At 46.4% G+C, this 14,299-nt stretch overlaps 1 protein-coding gene across 1 annotated transcript in view; it reads left to right on the top strand.

Moving 5' to 3' along the window:
- Positions 1–13,760, top strand: part of LOC147454515 (varicose-related protein-like) — a 97,648-nt gene extending 83,888 nt beyond the window's left edge. Inside the window, exons 12-13 of the mRNA XM_086516447.1 lie at positions 12,627–12,770; positions 13,138–13,760. Coding sequence (XP_086372573.1) covers positions 12,627–12,770; positions 13,138–13,446 — 453 coding nt within the window. The 3' untranslated portion in view covers positions 13,447–13,760. The remainder of the gene's footprint in view (positions 1–12,626; positions 12,771–13,137) is intronic.
- The last annotated feature ends 539 nt before the right edge of the window (positions 13,761–14,299 follow it).

Raw genomic sequence — 14,299 nt, 5'->3', positions numbered from 1 at the left:
GGTGGCATTGAAAGCAATGAAGGGAATCCCTTATGCATCAGCTTGTGGTTCTCTTATGTATGCTATGGTTGCCACTCGTCCCGACATTGCTTATGCAGTGGGAGTTGTTAGTCGATACATGTCGAATCCTGGCAAAGCGCATTGGGAAGCTGTCAAATGCATTCTGAGATATTTGAAAGCTACACAATCAAAGTGTATTTGTTATGGCAAAAGTGACTTAAAGTTGTAGGGATATTGTGATGTAGACATGGCAGGTGACATGGATACCAGGAAATCTACCAGTGGATATGTATTTGCCATTGCTGGTGGTGCAGTCTCTTGGTGTTCTAGGTTACAGAAAATTGTGGCATTGAGTACTACTGAGGCTGAATATATTTAAGCCACAGAGGCTTCAAAAGAGGCCATTTGGTTGGGCAGACTTGCAAAAGAACTTGGCATGTCTGCTCATACACCCGTGTTGGGTTGTGATAGCCAGAGTGCTGTCTATTTAGCCAAAAATGCCATGTTTCATGCGCGTACCAAACACATAGATGTGAGGTACCACTTCATACGACAGGTATTGGAGGATGGTCTAGTCAGCTTGACTAAGATCCATACACAGGATAACCCTGCAGATGTTCTCACCAAGAGTCTTGCTAAGGCTCAACATGAGCATTGCATACAGCTGGTGGGAGTTGGTTAACTTAAAGGCGTCATTTATGCCTTTAAGTGGGAGGTTGTCGGGTTAAAGGCCTAAATAACCCCTTTTTGTACATTTTTATACTTTGTCCAAGTTCATATTGAACCTGGACACATTTTCTAAAGGTCACTTATAATAAAAGTGGGAAAACCCAAAACTGAATTATTGAGTTTTCCCCAAAAACGTGAGCTCTCTCTCTCTCCCTCTTCGTTTTGCTAGCGCTTCCCTTCTGTAGCACAGTGCCTCCACTTCAAGCCTCAAGGCCAGCACATCTTCGCGTGAAAGTTGACCTCCTTGGCTGAAAATCAGCGTTTGCAGGTTTGGGAGCAAACCCTAATTGGGCTCTGATACCAGTTGATAAGCGCGCGGCGGTGTGTGCAAGTGATAGAGCACGCGAAAATGTGCATGCCTTGAGGCTTGAAGCGGAGGCACTGTGCTGCAGAAGGGAAGCGCTAGCAGAACGAAGAGGGAGAGAGAGAGAGCTCACGTTTTTGGGGAAAACTCAATAATTGAGTTTTGGGTTTTCCCACTTTTATTATAAGTGACCAAAAAAGTGTCCAAGTTCATATTGAACCTGGACAAAGTATAAAAATGTACAAAAAGGGGTTTTATTTAGGCCTTTAAACCCAACATGGATATGCACGGTCTGCGAACAAACTCACGAAGATGTGAGAACACTTTCTAAGCTAACTGAACCCTTGTCATGAAGTAGCTTGTCCACATGCACATAGGGTTCGATGTGCACATGACATCCCCTCCTTATTATAGTGAGGTACTGGTACCGAACTGTATGGCGTTGAGGGAGATCGCCAACAGCGTCTGGATGAATCCTGAGAAGGACTCTTCGTCGGTCCACTCTGATGTGTGGGTTGTGCGATACTTGAACTTCATAAAGGTCTGCAACGCTTGCTTCTTTGGGCCGCGCCGAAAGCGACACAAAGTTCTCTGTGGCTGCGTCAAAGCTCCAACTTCGGCTATAGTCGTGGATCTAGCTTCTTCAAGAATCTCTGAGGAGGAAAATTCTTGAAACCACTTGCAACACAAAAACATGAACATACCCATTCGATGTAAAGTGACTGGAAAAATTCTAGTCTTCTTTAAAGACCGTGTTTGCAATGTAGAACAAAGAGACGGAGTGCCAAACCGTTCATCAAACACAGGTAAAAATTGGAATCGAAACTTGTCTTTCTAATCTAAATCTATCAACTGTGGCAAATCATAATGGAAATGCCGATGCTTGATGCTCAATCCTTCTTGTGCTCTTTCGGATACTGTGTCATGCCAAGGAAGAGACATGGAATGTGAATTCCTTGAATGCAAACATTTCATCTTTTCATGAGTAATCCGTATACATCCGTGCTCATTCATTAGTGAATCATGTTCATCGTACAATATGGCATGCCTAAGAAAAGGGAACACATAAAGACGGTGACTAAAATGCAGGAACCGTCACGAATGAAACACTCGAACAATGCGTACTGACTAATCATGCACATATACAATACTTCCTGTGGGGGTTCCTTAGATCTTGACTCGAGAGCCAAGATCGGTTCTTTGTGATTGATAGAATCTGCAATGAGGTTAGCTTCACTAGAAAAAGCATCAACTAAACCATCATCCTTGTGAACAATCACATCTTCATCATGCAAATCATCATCATTGTGAATAATCACATCTTTATCATGCAAAACATGTGTCGTGCTTTGGAGAAGACAAGACTGAGAGAGTTTCCTTCTCCTGATTCTTTTCAATCTTCGCGTGCACATTAGAAATGAGAGATGAAGAATGAACAACCTCCTCCCTACGAATGACTATGGGAGAGTCACATTTGGCATTGAAAGTGAAAGTATTGACTGCGTCAATAAGAGGGTTATGCTCACAAAACCATCGAATGCTTAAAAGCATATCACATCCAAAAGAGGAGACACTACAAATTTTATGCGGAAGGACACTTGTTGAACCGTGAATAACACATCAAGGCACTCTCGTGTAACGAGAGAGTCGATACCGGGAGCGAAGCCCGACACCTCGAAAGGAGATGTCTTGCTAACCTCCAAGCGGGTTCTTCCGACAAGAGATGAAGAATGAACAACCTCCTCCCTACGAATGACTATGGGAGAGTCACATTTGGCATTGAAAGTGAAAGGATTGACTGCTCAATCAATAAGAGGGTTATGCTCACAAAACCATCGAATGCTTAAAAGCATATCACATCCGAAAGAGGAGACACTACAAATTTTCTGCGGAAGGACACTTGTTGAACCGTGAATAACACATCAAGGCACTCTCGTGTAACGAGAGAGTCCATACCGGGAGTGAAGCCCGACACCTCGAAAGGAGATGTCTTGCTAACCTCCAAGCGGGTTCTTTCGACAAGAGATGAAGAATGAACAACCTCCTCCCTACGAATGACTATGGGAGAGTCACATTTGGCATTGAAAGTGAAAGGATTGACTGCCCAATCAATAAGAGGGTTATGCTCACAAAACCATCGAATGCTTAAAAGCATATCACATCCGAAAGAGGAGACACTACAAATTTTCTGCGGAAGGACACTTGTTGAACCGTGAATAACACATCAAGGCACTCTCGTGTAACGAGAGAGTCCATACCGGGAGTGAAGCCCGACACCTCGAAAGGAGATGTCTTGCTAACCTCCAAGCGGGTTCTTTCGACAAGAGATGAAGAATGAACAACCTCCTCCCTACGAATGACTATGGGAGAGTCACATTTGGCATTGAAAGTGAAAGGATTGACTGCCCAATCAATAAGAGGGTTATGCTCACAAAACCATCGAATGCTTAAAAGCATATCACATCCGAAAGAGGAGACACTACAAATTTTCTGCGGAAGGACACTTGTTGAACCGTGAATAACACATCAAGGCACTCTCGTGTAACGAGAGTCTATACCGGGAGCGAAGCCCGACACCTCGAAAGGAGACGTCTTGCTAACCTCGGGTTCTTTCGACAAGAGAGTCACTAATTACATCATGCATACTGCTTAGATCAAACAATATGACAAAACGCTGACCCTTCACATGACCATAACACTTAACGAGAGACTCATCAATGGGAGGATCATGAGAAACTTGGGTCACACTAGTGTTCTCATTTATGGCATTAACAGAGGATGTGGGTTTTGTGGGTTCTTTAGATTCGCTAGATTTAATCTTAGGACATGTTCTTTTTATGTGACCCTTGATGTGCAATGATAACAACGACCTTCCTTACAATAAATGCTTTGTTCTTCTGACGTGATATATCCTCCTGAAATTCCTTGTGCTATTTTTTCATATGGGGTGAGCTTAGGTTTAGCAATTGTGTTAGCGTTACCCTTAGATTCATTTTGTGAGTTCTTTTCCGAGAGACTAGAGAAAGATTGGTTAGAAGAGTTACCATTCTTACCGTTCTGTGGGTTCTGAGAAGTCTGAGAGGTACTTTGCACCCCTTGGCGGCCTTGCACTCACACCAAGGTTGCTTTTTCTCACCTCACGTTGATTGGCCGGCCACTAAGTGCACGGTCCGCTCTCAATGAGTGAAAAGAGAAACTAGGGGAGGCTGGACAAGCCCTTCTTTCTTGGGTTTCCTGTCACTCTTCAAAACACAATTAGGAATCGACACGCCCAAGTGGACTTGGGTTACTTGCGACTGCAACAAGCAAAAAAAATCCTTGAGTGATACAGAACACTGCCAAAGCTCTGATACCAATGTAAGGTGCAACGGAAGTGAATGTTGAACTTTGCTCAAGATGAGTGCTCCGAACTGTGCTCAAGGGTTCCTTTTACTTATGGAAGGGAGAGCCTTCCATTCCTTTAGTGAGAGAGTGCAAATGATCACAAACAAAGTGGAAAAACACTGTGAATGAAGGTGCTCAGACTGAGAGATAGAGAGAGAAGAATACGACATCAGAATGTTGTCAAACCCTCCTCCAAGGGCCCCAGTCTCTATGGCGAGAGAGGTCTACTATTGATTGCACAATCCTCGTATAATGGTCTAAATGCAATGGACTTGCCGACGATGTCGACGACGATAAGGACGACGACGAGACGGGCTGAAATCTGAAAATGCTAGGGGCTGAAATCTGCAAATCTTGTATCTGCTGAATTCCGACTCTGTGTCGGTGACGACGGTGATTACGACGACGCGACGACGATGCGCTGAAAACGCAGATGCTGAAATCTGTGAATAGAGGGCTGAATCTGCAAACGCAAGCTGATCTGACCGTGCGGCGAGGATTTACTGTGGGAAGGCAAGATCTGCGAGGTTTGAGGGCTACGGTGCGTAGTCTAACTACTGAAAACTGAAAACGCTGATGCAAAAGTGGGTTCTGTCGCCCAAGAAACTGCAAACGCTAGGGCTGATTTGCTGTTCCAAAAACGCTAGGCTTGAGAGGGTATCTGCTGCAAAAACGCTAGGGAATCTGCTAACACCAGGCTGATTTGCAACCTGCAAAACGTTGGGGCTGATCTGCAGTTGTTGAAAACACTAGGCTGATCTTGATGGCTGAAAAACGCTAAGTCCTCCTGCCGGTCTTGCTGAGAAGGTGCACTGCCAGAACTTGGTTCCCTGCTGCCTCTTCTACCAGAAAGTGCTAGCGCTAGCTTTCTTATATATTAACTTGCCAAAGTTGCCCTACCTAGTTTTCCAACAAAGTCACTTATTAATAATAAGTGAAAAATGGCTAAAATAGGGAAAATAGGTTCTATGCACTGTAAAATGCTCCGTTGGGTATTGACTGTAATCTGATGATCATGCTGTGTGCAACCAGAGAAAATGCAACTTCTAAGTGTCTGGACATGCACGGTCTGCGAACAGACTCACAAAGGTGCCAGAACACTTTCTAAGCTAATTGAACCCTTGTCATGAAGTGGCTTGTCCACATGCACATAGGGTTAGATGTGCACGTAACATCGTCCACTCCACCTTTTTTGTGGCCACTCTGGCAAGAACTCTATCGTTATTGAAGTACAAAAGAAGTTCATGTTTCACACATACAGCCAAATGGGGCAAATAACCTTTTTTGTGGCCACTTGACAAGAACTCTGTCGTTACTTAAGTATAGAAGAAGTGCATGTTTTATACCTACGGCCAAATGGGGCATCAAATCAAAGACCTCCCAATCGAGAAATGCAAGAAAATTTAAGGCCGTCCTTTGGTTCTTGTTCATGAGATGTTACGTATCATGTGCGCATGGGCTTAATGTGCCACGTAGAGATGCTACGGACGACTCAGAGCCAAACCCTAGACTAGAAAAACCTAGGGGAATGTGTGCCGGCACTCTTGTGGAAATGTTTGCGGGCCTGACATGGATGAATAGTTTTATTAGATTAGCTAGAACTACCCCTCTTTTGTACAAATGATTATGTAAGGTGTAGTTGGGCAACCGGTTGTGTAGATTTAGACTAGTAGATACATATTCGTAGTCTCGTACCGGCTAGAATCGCGAAGCATGATGTGTGCGAGCATGTGTATGCCTTTCTCTGTGATGTAGTTCTATCACTTGGGCATTGGCACTTTGGCAAAAGTCTGTGCTGGAAAGTCAGCCTCAGAAGTCAGTGACAAAATTCAGCGATTAAAAGTTAGCAAACCAGTTACCGACTTGGTATAAATGAAGCCCTTGGTCTCTGATTTCAGACAAGCTGCATAAGAGAAAGACCGAAAAAGAACCCCTGCTGTTAGGTGCAACGAAAGTGTTTATGGATTTAGCTTGGATCTAGTACTCCGCACAAACACGTGGGACACTTTACTTCACTCGAAAGAATTGAACTGAATTGAATGAAAGAGAGAGACAGAAGAGAGAGAGAAAAGAGACGACACCGAACGTCGGGTCCCAAACCCTCAAGGGCCCCCTTGCTCTGTTGCCAGAGCAAGTACTGATACAATGTCTAAATGCTAAGATGCTGATGCTCATGGGTATTGATGCTGGGTACTGAGAGGTCCTATGTCGACGAGGATGATGACGACGACGAGGACGAGGTACTTTTGGAGTCTATGTCGACGACGACGACGACGACGACGACGACGACGGGTATTGCTGGGTCTATGTCGACGACGATGATGTCGATGATGAGGTACTGATGGGTTCTATGTCGACGACGACGTACTCTTGGGTTCTATGTCGACGACGACGACGACACTGTGGCTGAATGTCGGAATCTGCTAGCGATGTCGATGGCAAGGGTCTGCAACCATGACGAGGCTAAGGGCTGAAATCTGATGCGATCACGCTGGCTGAAAACGCTGATCATGCTGGCTGAAAACGCTGATCATGCTGGGCCGAAAGCGCTGATGGAGAACTGTTGGTTCCTGTGGCACTTGGCACGGCTTGGTTCTTGAGAGGCTCCTTCACTGCTCCTTTGCCTTCTACTGATGCCGAAAGGATTTCTTTTATAGGTCCTTTAGCCATTTGCCCTACCTACATTCCAAGAAGGGTAAATGAAAAGTCACACTCTAAGAGGTGGTTCACACGGCAAATTGCATATGTGCTGAAATGCTATATTGTGCAAGAGAGGGTTTGCAACTATGACCGGCCTAGACATGTACCTCTTGCTAGAGGCTCATAAAGTGCCAGGGTGAGTCCTAAGCTGATGACTCATGCTAGATTGTAGCAGAAGCATGTCCACGTAGCGCAAGTGAAGTGCGCACGTGACATCCCCTCTGTTAAAGGTGAGGCACAATTGCCGAACTTGTATCTGTGGATACTTCTTGTACTTCTGATGTTGAATGCTTCTGATGCTTGTGGATGCATAACCAATGAAAACTCCATGAAACTCGTGGGTACTGTGGTGCAGGTCTTGTTGTGATGTAGACACGGACCAACTGAGTTGCTAGGTAGCCTTAGTATTGTCGCAGAATACCAGCCTTCATCTTGACTCTAGCTTGTGAGCAAGTATTACCACTCGAATAGTCCTGTCGTGAAAATATTGTAGGTGAAGCTGAAGGGTAAGGAGGCTCGGAGGTATTTCCAAGGGTTTCTTGTCGACAGAAGTGGATGCACGGTACATGCGAATGCGAATGCGAATGCAGAAGAGGTTTAGGGATCCCGTCTCCAACGCCTTTCATATCCGCATAAGAGGCAAGTAGATCTTGGTACTGAAGATCGGGGTTCTCGTGTATCTGATGTCGATCTTCCTTCAAAGACATGGCAATGAAGATGGGAGCTAATAAGTCCATGATCGGGAGTCGAAGATTTTTTCAGAAAAAAAAACTGAGAGAGGTTCCTTGGGTTCTTGGTGTACTTTGGTTCTTGGGGTTCTTCTTTAGGTTCTTCCCTCGAGTCCGCGAAGTTGAAGCACGCACAGAGCTCTCATACCAATGTCAGGTGCACCGGAAGTGTTTATGGATTTAGCTCGGATCTAGTACTCCGCACAAACACAAGGGACACTTTATTTCACTCGAAAGAATTGAATTGAACTGAAAGAAAGAGAGAGAGAAAAGAGACGACATGAATGTCGGGTCTCAAACCCTCAAGGGCCCCTTGCTCTGTTGCGAGAGCAAGTAATTTCTTTATTCTTGCACAATGCTGATACAATGTCTAAATGCTGAGGTGTTGATGCTAATGGGTACTGATGTTGGCTACTGATAGTGATGGTACTGATGCTGGGTACTACTGGGTACTGAGGTATTGAGAGGTTCTATGTCGACGACGATGACGAGGTACTGTTGGAGTCGACGACGATGATGACGGGTACTGTTGGGTCTATGTCGACGATGAGGTACTGATGGGTTCTATGTAGATGATGACAACGACGACAATGAGGTACTGATGGGTTCTATGTCGACGACGCTGCGACTGAATACCGGAATCTGCTAGCGATTTCGATGGCAAGGGTCTGCAACCATAACGAGCTAAGGGCTAAAATCTGATGCGATCATGCTGGCTCAAAACGCTGATCATGCTGGTTGAAAACGCTGATGGAGAATTGCTGGTTCGTGTGGCACTTGGTACGGCTTGGTTTTTGAGAGGTTCCTTCACTGCTCCTTTGCCTTCTAGTGATGCCCAAAGGATTTCTTTTATAGGTCCTTTAGCCATTTGCCCTACCTACATTCCAACGAGGGTAAATGAAAAGTCACTTATTAATATAATGCTCTATAAGAGGTGGTTCACGCGGCAAATTGCCTATGTGCTGAAATGCTTTACTGTGCAAGAGAGGGTATGCAACTCTGACCGGCCTGGACATGCACGTCCTGCTAGAAGCTCACAAGTGCCAGGCTCAGTCCTAAGCTAATGACTCATGCTAGACTGTAGCAGAAGCATGCCCACGTAGCACAAGTGAAGTGCGCACGTGACACTGCCAAGGGCTTCACACTACCCTCTCTTTCTGTGTTTTTTGCAGCCAGGTTTCGTCTTCAGAATCCTCAAGCCTTCAAGGGGCGAGTCGCGACTTGATTGCAGATCTGTGTTGTGAAGATCAGCTCCAAGCATTAGACCTTGTGGTTTTGGTGGCTGGTTGCAACCTTTCTTGGGAGGGCTGCACCTGCGTTTTGGAGGACTAGTGGCAGCCTCATGTTAGCAGTGCCAAGGAGGGGAAAACAGCACAGAAGTTCAATGATTTTTGGCCCTCGATATTCAGCAGCAGATCTGCCATCCGGTCACCAGATCCCTGTCTATAGCCTCTGAGATCAGCCCAGACCCATAGCCCTTTTGCAGCTGAAGGAAAACCCTATAGTAGCTGCACATTGAGCCAGCATTGAGCCATCAGATCGGTATTTCCAGTGAACAGTACATCCCGCTCGGACGTGGGAATTCCCGTTTGGGCTGGGCTAGAAATGGGACGTGCTACTCCATGTTCTCTTTGTGACAAGGGAGTGGGCGCAAATAATAACAGAGAACACCCAATTTGGGCCAGCTTCCGGCGTTCTGCCCCAGATATGCCCCACCGAAACATTCGACGTTCCTGAGCAGTTGTTGTAACCGGAATGGCCCATTCTGGAACAGCGGAAAGCCACTGGAACGCAACCGGAATGGTAGTCGATTGGAAAAGTCAAAGTTTTAGAAGACTGGCCATGGCTTGGGCAGTGCTCTCTCTTAAGCCTCCAAGGTTGAATCCATACAAGCTGTAGTCTCATGGAGGCAATAATTGCATAATTCCAAGGTTGAATCCATAGAAGCTTTAGTCTCATGGAGGCAATTTTTTCCGAGAAAAAGATCCTTCTATTAGTTAATGAAACCGCTCATAGGGCTACAACCACCTCTTCAGGAGAGGGCTACAACAACCATGATGGGGAGACCCTCCTAATGAAAAACCAGCATATGTACAATAAGGCTAAATCAAGAAATGGGAGGAGAGAAAAGCCACACAGGTGGACGATAGTGCCATCTGAGTACACCCTGGACTGTGGTGAAAAAAGGCCAAGGACGCCAGAGTCGAAGGAAAGCCTCTCGGCGCTCCCACATGCGGTCGGAGCTGCCCTGGAGTCTCTCGAGCTGTCCTCTGAGAGTGTGGATCAGCTCTAGCCAAAGATCGCAAACAGTCTCTACTGGTGGTACAGGGCGAGCCTCAAAGATGCGGAAGCAGCCAGATGAACCAGAGTGTCAGGCCACTGATGAGCTCCCAGCATTCCTCTCTCTCACTGCACCACTCCTGTGGAGTAAGCTCTGTGGCAGGCTGGAGTGTAGGTCGCCCCCCCTGCATCACTATCATCCTGCTGGTGGAAGATAGCTCAAACTGAAGTGCCGGGCCTGTGAGAGTGGACCAAGCAGCTGCCCCCCAGGTGTACCGCCGAGCCGTGGAAAGAGCAGGCATCAACCGAAGAACATGAAGCCACACCTGCTGCGCCAAAGGACAGTCCCAAAGACATAGGTGACTCTCCACAAGATGGTCACAAATTGCACATGCGGCCGAGAGACCACTATGTACAAGCCAGCTCCCAACTGCTGTAGCTCTGTGTGCGACCAGCCACTGGAACGAAGTGACTCGCCTTGGCTGTCTGGAGTCCCACAATCTCTCCTAAAAAGCTGCCAAGAACTCAGCTGTGAGATCCTCCTCCTGCCAATGAGGTGCTGCCGCAGGGCTAGCCTCTCTGTGCTGCCAGTATGTGACGTCCCAGTCGAACAATGTACTGAAAGAAAGGGACACCCGGGTGGTCTAGAGAGGAAAAAGGGTCCCTCCAAAGCCACTCTCTAGGATCCCAATGTACTCGTGCCAGTGGACAGCTTTCCCAAGCCCACAGTCTCCAGTGTCCAGTCTCAAGTCTCAAGAGTTGTTGGGTCAGGATCGATGACACAAGTTCTCCCACAGATGCCGACCACTCGGATCCTCTGAAAATAGCACTCTACTGCAACTCGGTGTAAGCGTCCCTCACCCTGTATCTCGAAAAACAGGGAGGGTACAGTCTCTGAGCAAGCCCGAACTGAGATGAGAACCTCCAGTCGCGTAAAGGCTCCCATCCATCTGGGGCGCTGCCGTCTCGAGAGCCTCTGAGATGTCCTGGCACATGCTCTGCACCCCTCTCATGCCCTGAAGCTGAAAGCCCTGCAGCTCCTCTGACAAGCCTGAAAATTGTAGCCAGTCACCTAAAGAGCGTGCTGGACCCGTTGTCATGGGACCCCAGGAAACATGAGGCCGACTACCAACCAGGTGGCCTCTCTGAGTGCTAACCGTGGGGTTCCAAACAAGGGGCTGTCTCAGGCGCTCCTCTGTGCAAGTAGGTTGACGCTGCTCCAGGCCTCGCCGCAGATACTCCCAAGATCGGAGCAAACTCACAGCGAAGCGGTCCTCCAGTCTCCTGCTCAAGCCAACTCTGCGCATCTCTGTGAAGATCCATCTGGTCGAGGGTCGCCAAGGGCCTCCAGCCTGAGGCACCCTAGCACGAAGCCGCTGTAGCAAGAACTCCTTCTAGGGCTCCTCACCTGGAAGAAGTCCTTTGACGATGAACTTCCCAAGAAGGGCTCTGCTGTGCTGTGCTGGGTCTATGATCCCAAGCCCTCCTTGAGAACAAGGAAGAGCGTTGACCTGCCAAGCCACTTTGGCCCGGGCTATCTGAGTGTTTCATGGAGGCATTAATTGCATATTCGAGTATTTACATGCCTCCCGTGGGCCGTTCCAAGCCGTTCCCCTTCCATACATTTGGCCCCGTTCCTGATTGGGGCCCTTCCCGTTGTGTGTTCTCATTCCACGTTATGGTGGGGCCACATGGACTGAAATGCAATGTTGCTATACTGTTTAGATTCAGATTTTTGACTGTTCAGTCTCTTGGATTTTTTGGCTTATGACGCTCGGCCCTGATTTCACAACCCCCCTCCCTGCTCCCGCTCTTCTTTGACACAGTAAACCTCTCTGTGGGTGTTTAGCCTCAAGGATTCCTGATCCATCTCGTGTTTTTTTTGGCTATCTATCAGATGGGCTGTACTGTTGACCTTGGACAAACGCTGCTGGGGTATTAGAAAATTTATGTCAAATAGTGCTATTAACTTGTTACTAATCAGACGCAGGGATCAACCTATAATAATGAACAGGGAATCTTTGAATCCTAATTTCCATCTATGAAACCTAAGATAGTCTACTTGGTGTGATCATAGCATGCCTGGCTAGAATAGAGGAAGAGAGAGTTGACTTGGGAATGAGAGCTACACGATATTCCCACTAGTTATGCATGCTACCCACCAGGCAAGAAGACAATTGCTGCAGCCTGATTGAGCTCCTCTGTCAATGGTCACAGACTGGAATTTGGCATATTCTGTCAGTCTGAAATGGCCTGCAGGTAGAACGACCACCATCGGGGTTTCCATGTCATTCATGCTATTAAGTAGGCAAGAAGCTGGTTGCAAAAACCCAGTGTAGGGCTGTTAGCCTGAAATGGTGCAAGCTTACAGGTAGAACTGTTGCCACTTGGGGCACATGGCTTGCTGTTCCGGTTGTACAGATGTTTTGAAAGTCATGTGCTAGGTGAGGTCCTAGGGACAAGAAAGCGACACCTAACCACTTTGCTAAGCTAAATTGCAGGTCATGACCGTACAGCACGTGGAGGAGTCCTTGGATCCAACCAAAGAGTTAGCAAGGCTGCTCTCTGAGCAAAAAATTGAAGAAGCTTTCAACAAATCACTTTCTTTAGCAGACGTGGGGATTGTCTCTTGGTTATGCAATCAGGTAAAATTGTCAGACTATATTTCTAGGTCATCTCATAGTACTATATAGGTACACGGTCATTTTTGGTAGCTTTGCATACATTGGTCTACTCAATACAAAAAGTCATAATGCAGCATTTACCTAATCCTCAAAATCACCGAGCTCCCTTCTTCCTAAAAGCTCTTATCCTCATTTGCAACTTCAGCCCTGCCATTGCAGATCAATATAAACTTGCAGCTGGTCAAGCTCCGTTATCTTAAGTTTGACCTTCCTCTATTTTCTCGAGAAGCGATTGACCACTTTCGCACTAAAATTAATCTGCAGAATGTTATTTGCAGAGGTAGCCTTCTCCACAAAGCTAAATAAACTCTGTACTATGACGCTGCAGGTGGACTTGGAAACGCTCCTTACGAGTACACCACTGCCCTTGAGCCAAGGTGTCCTGTTGGCACTAGTTCAGCAGCTTGGTTGTGATCTTGGTAACGACACTAGCAAGAAACTCACATGGATCAAAGATGCAGCACTGGCATTGAATCCACATGATCCGGGACTCCCTCCACATGTCATGCGACACTTTCTAGAAAAACTTTACAACAATCTTCATGCGTTGCTCACCACCAGTTTAAGTGCAGATCTCATTCTCAGCACCAGATTAGTCATACATGTGGTGAACTCTCTATTAACTGCATGTAAGTAATGTGTGAATCCTATCTTGGTGAGAGGGGAGTGTAATATAAAGCACATTGTGGCTGAGGTACCCAAAAGCTTTTTGTACAGTCGTTATATAGTGTTCTTCCAGGGGAAAGTGTCACGCAATCAAAATGGGGGAGGCTTGACATCCTTGTAATGGCCCTGCATTTTTAGGTTTTTTTCTCTCCCTCAAGTGAAAGATGTAGAGATAATTGAATCAAAAGCTGTGTTATTTTATGAGTATGTTTTGGGGGATTGGTATCAGACATTTGTAACAAACATATGTTTTTCAACTTGAAAAAGCTTATTTTTGGACTTCTTCGGACGGACTACCCTGAATCTTTTAGCCTCACATAGGCCAATACTTATTGGTTTTTATATCGAGTAGCTTGACGTATAAGGTTCACCAGTGTATGGATGAAGGGGAGGACTGCATGAGGACTGTATGGATGAAGGGGCGATTGAAGGTACATGCACTCCCTTGTGTAACATCTGGTTGTAGCTACATTGTCTTTTTAAAAGCAATGGCATCGGATTCGACTAATGTATAATGCAAAGCGTTACATTAGTCATGCAAGTCATGATGCTAAAAATGCTTTGTTCCCCTGTCCACTCTTGTGGATATATAAAGTTGCATGTTACCTATCCATTACTGTCCCTTGTCTCTTGCAAGCATCTATGTATGTTTTGTCCTAAGGTTTTGGCTTGCGAGGCGGGATGGCTCGGCCTGGCGCCCCAGGACTCTAGTGTGTGACAGGGTTGAGGCGAATCTTGCATGCATGTATCATCGTTTTTGAGTGCATGGTTTCTGCCTGTATTGAAGGCAGGTTTGCAGTTCTTTCCAGAAAGTTGCTGCCAGA

This window comes from Adiantum capillus-veneris, chromosome 7 (genome assembly GCF_014529385.1).
Source record: "Adiantum capillus-veneris isolate H3 chromosome 7, ASM1452938v2, whole genome shotgun sequence".
Classification (NCBI taxonomy): domain Eukaryota; kingdom Viridiplantae; phylum Streptophyta; class Polypodiopsida; order Polypodiales; family Pteridaceae; genus Adiantum; species Adiantum capillus-veneris.
Note: the sequence above shows the minus strand (reverse complement) of the source record. Positions and strands in the feature narration are given on the sequence as shown.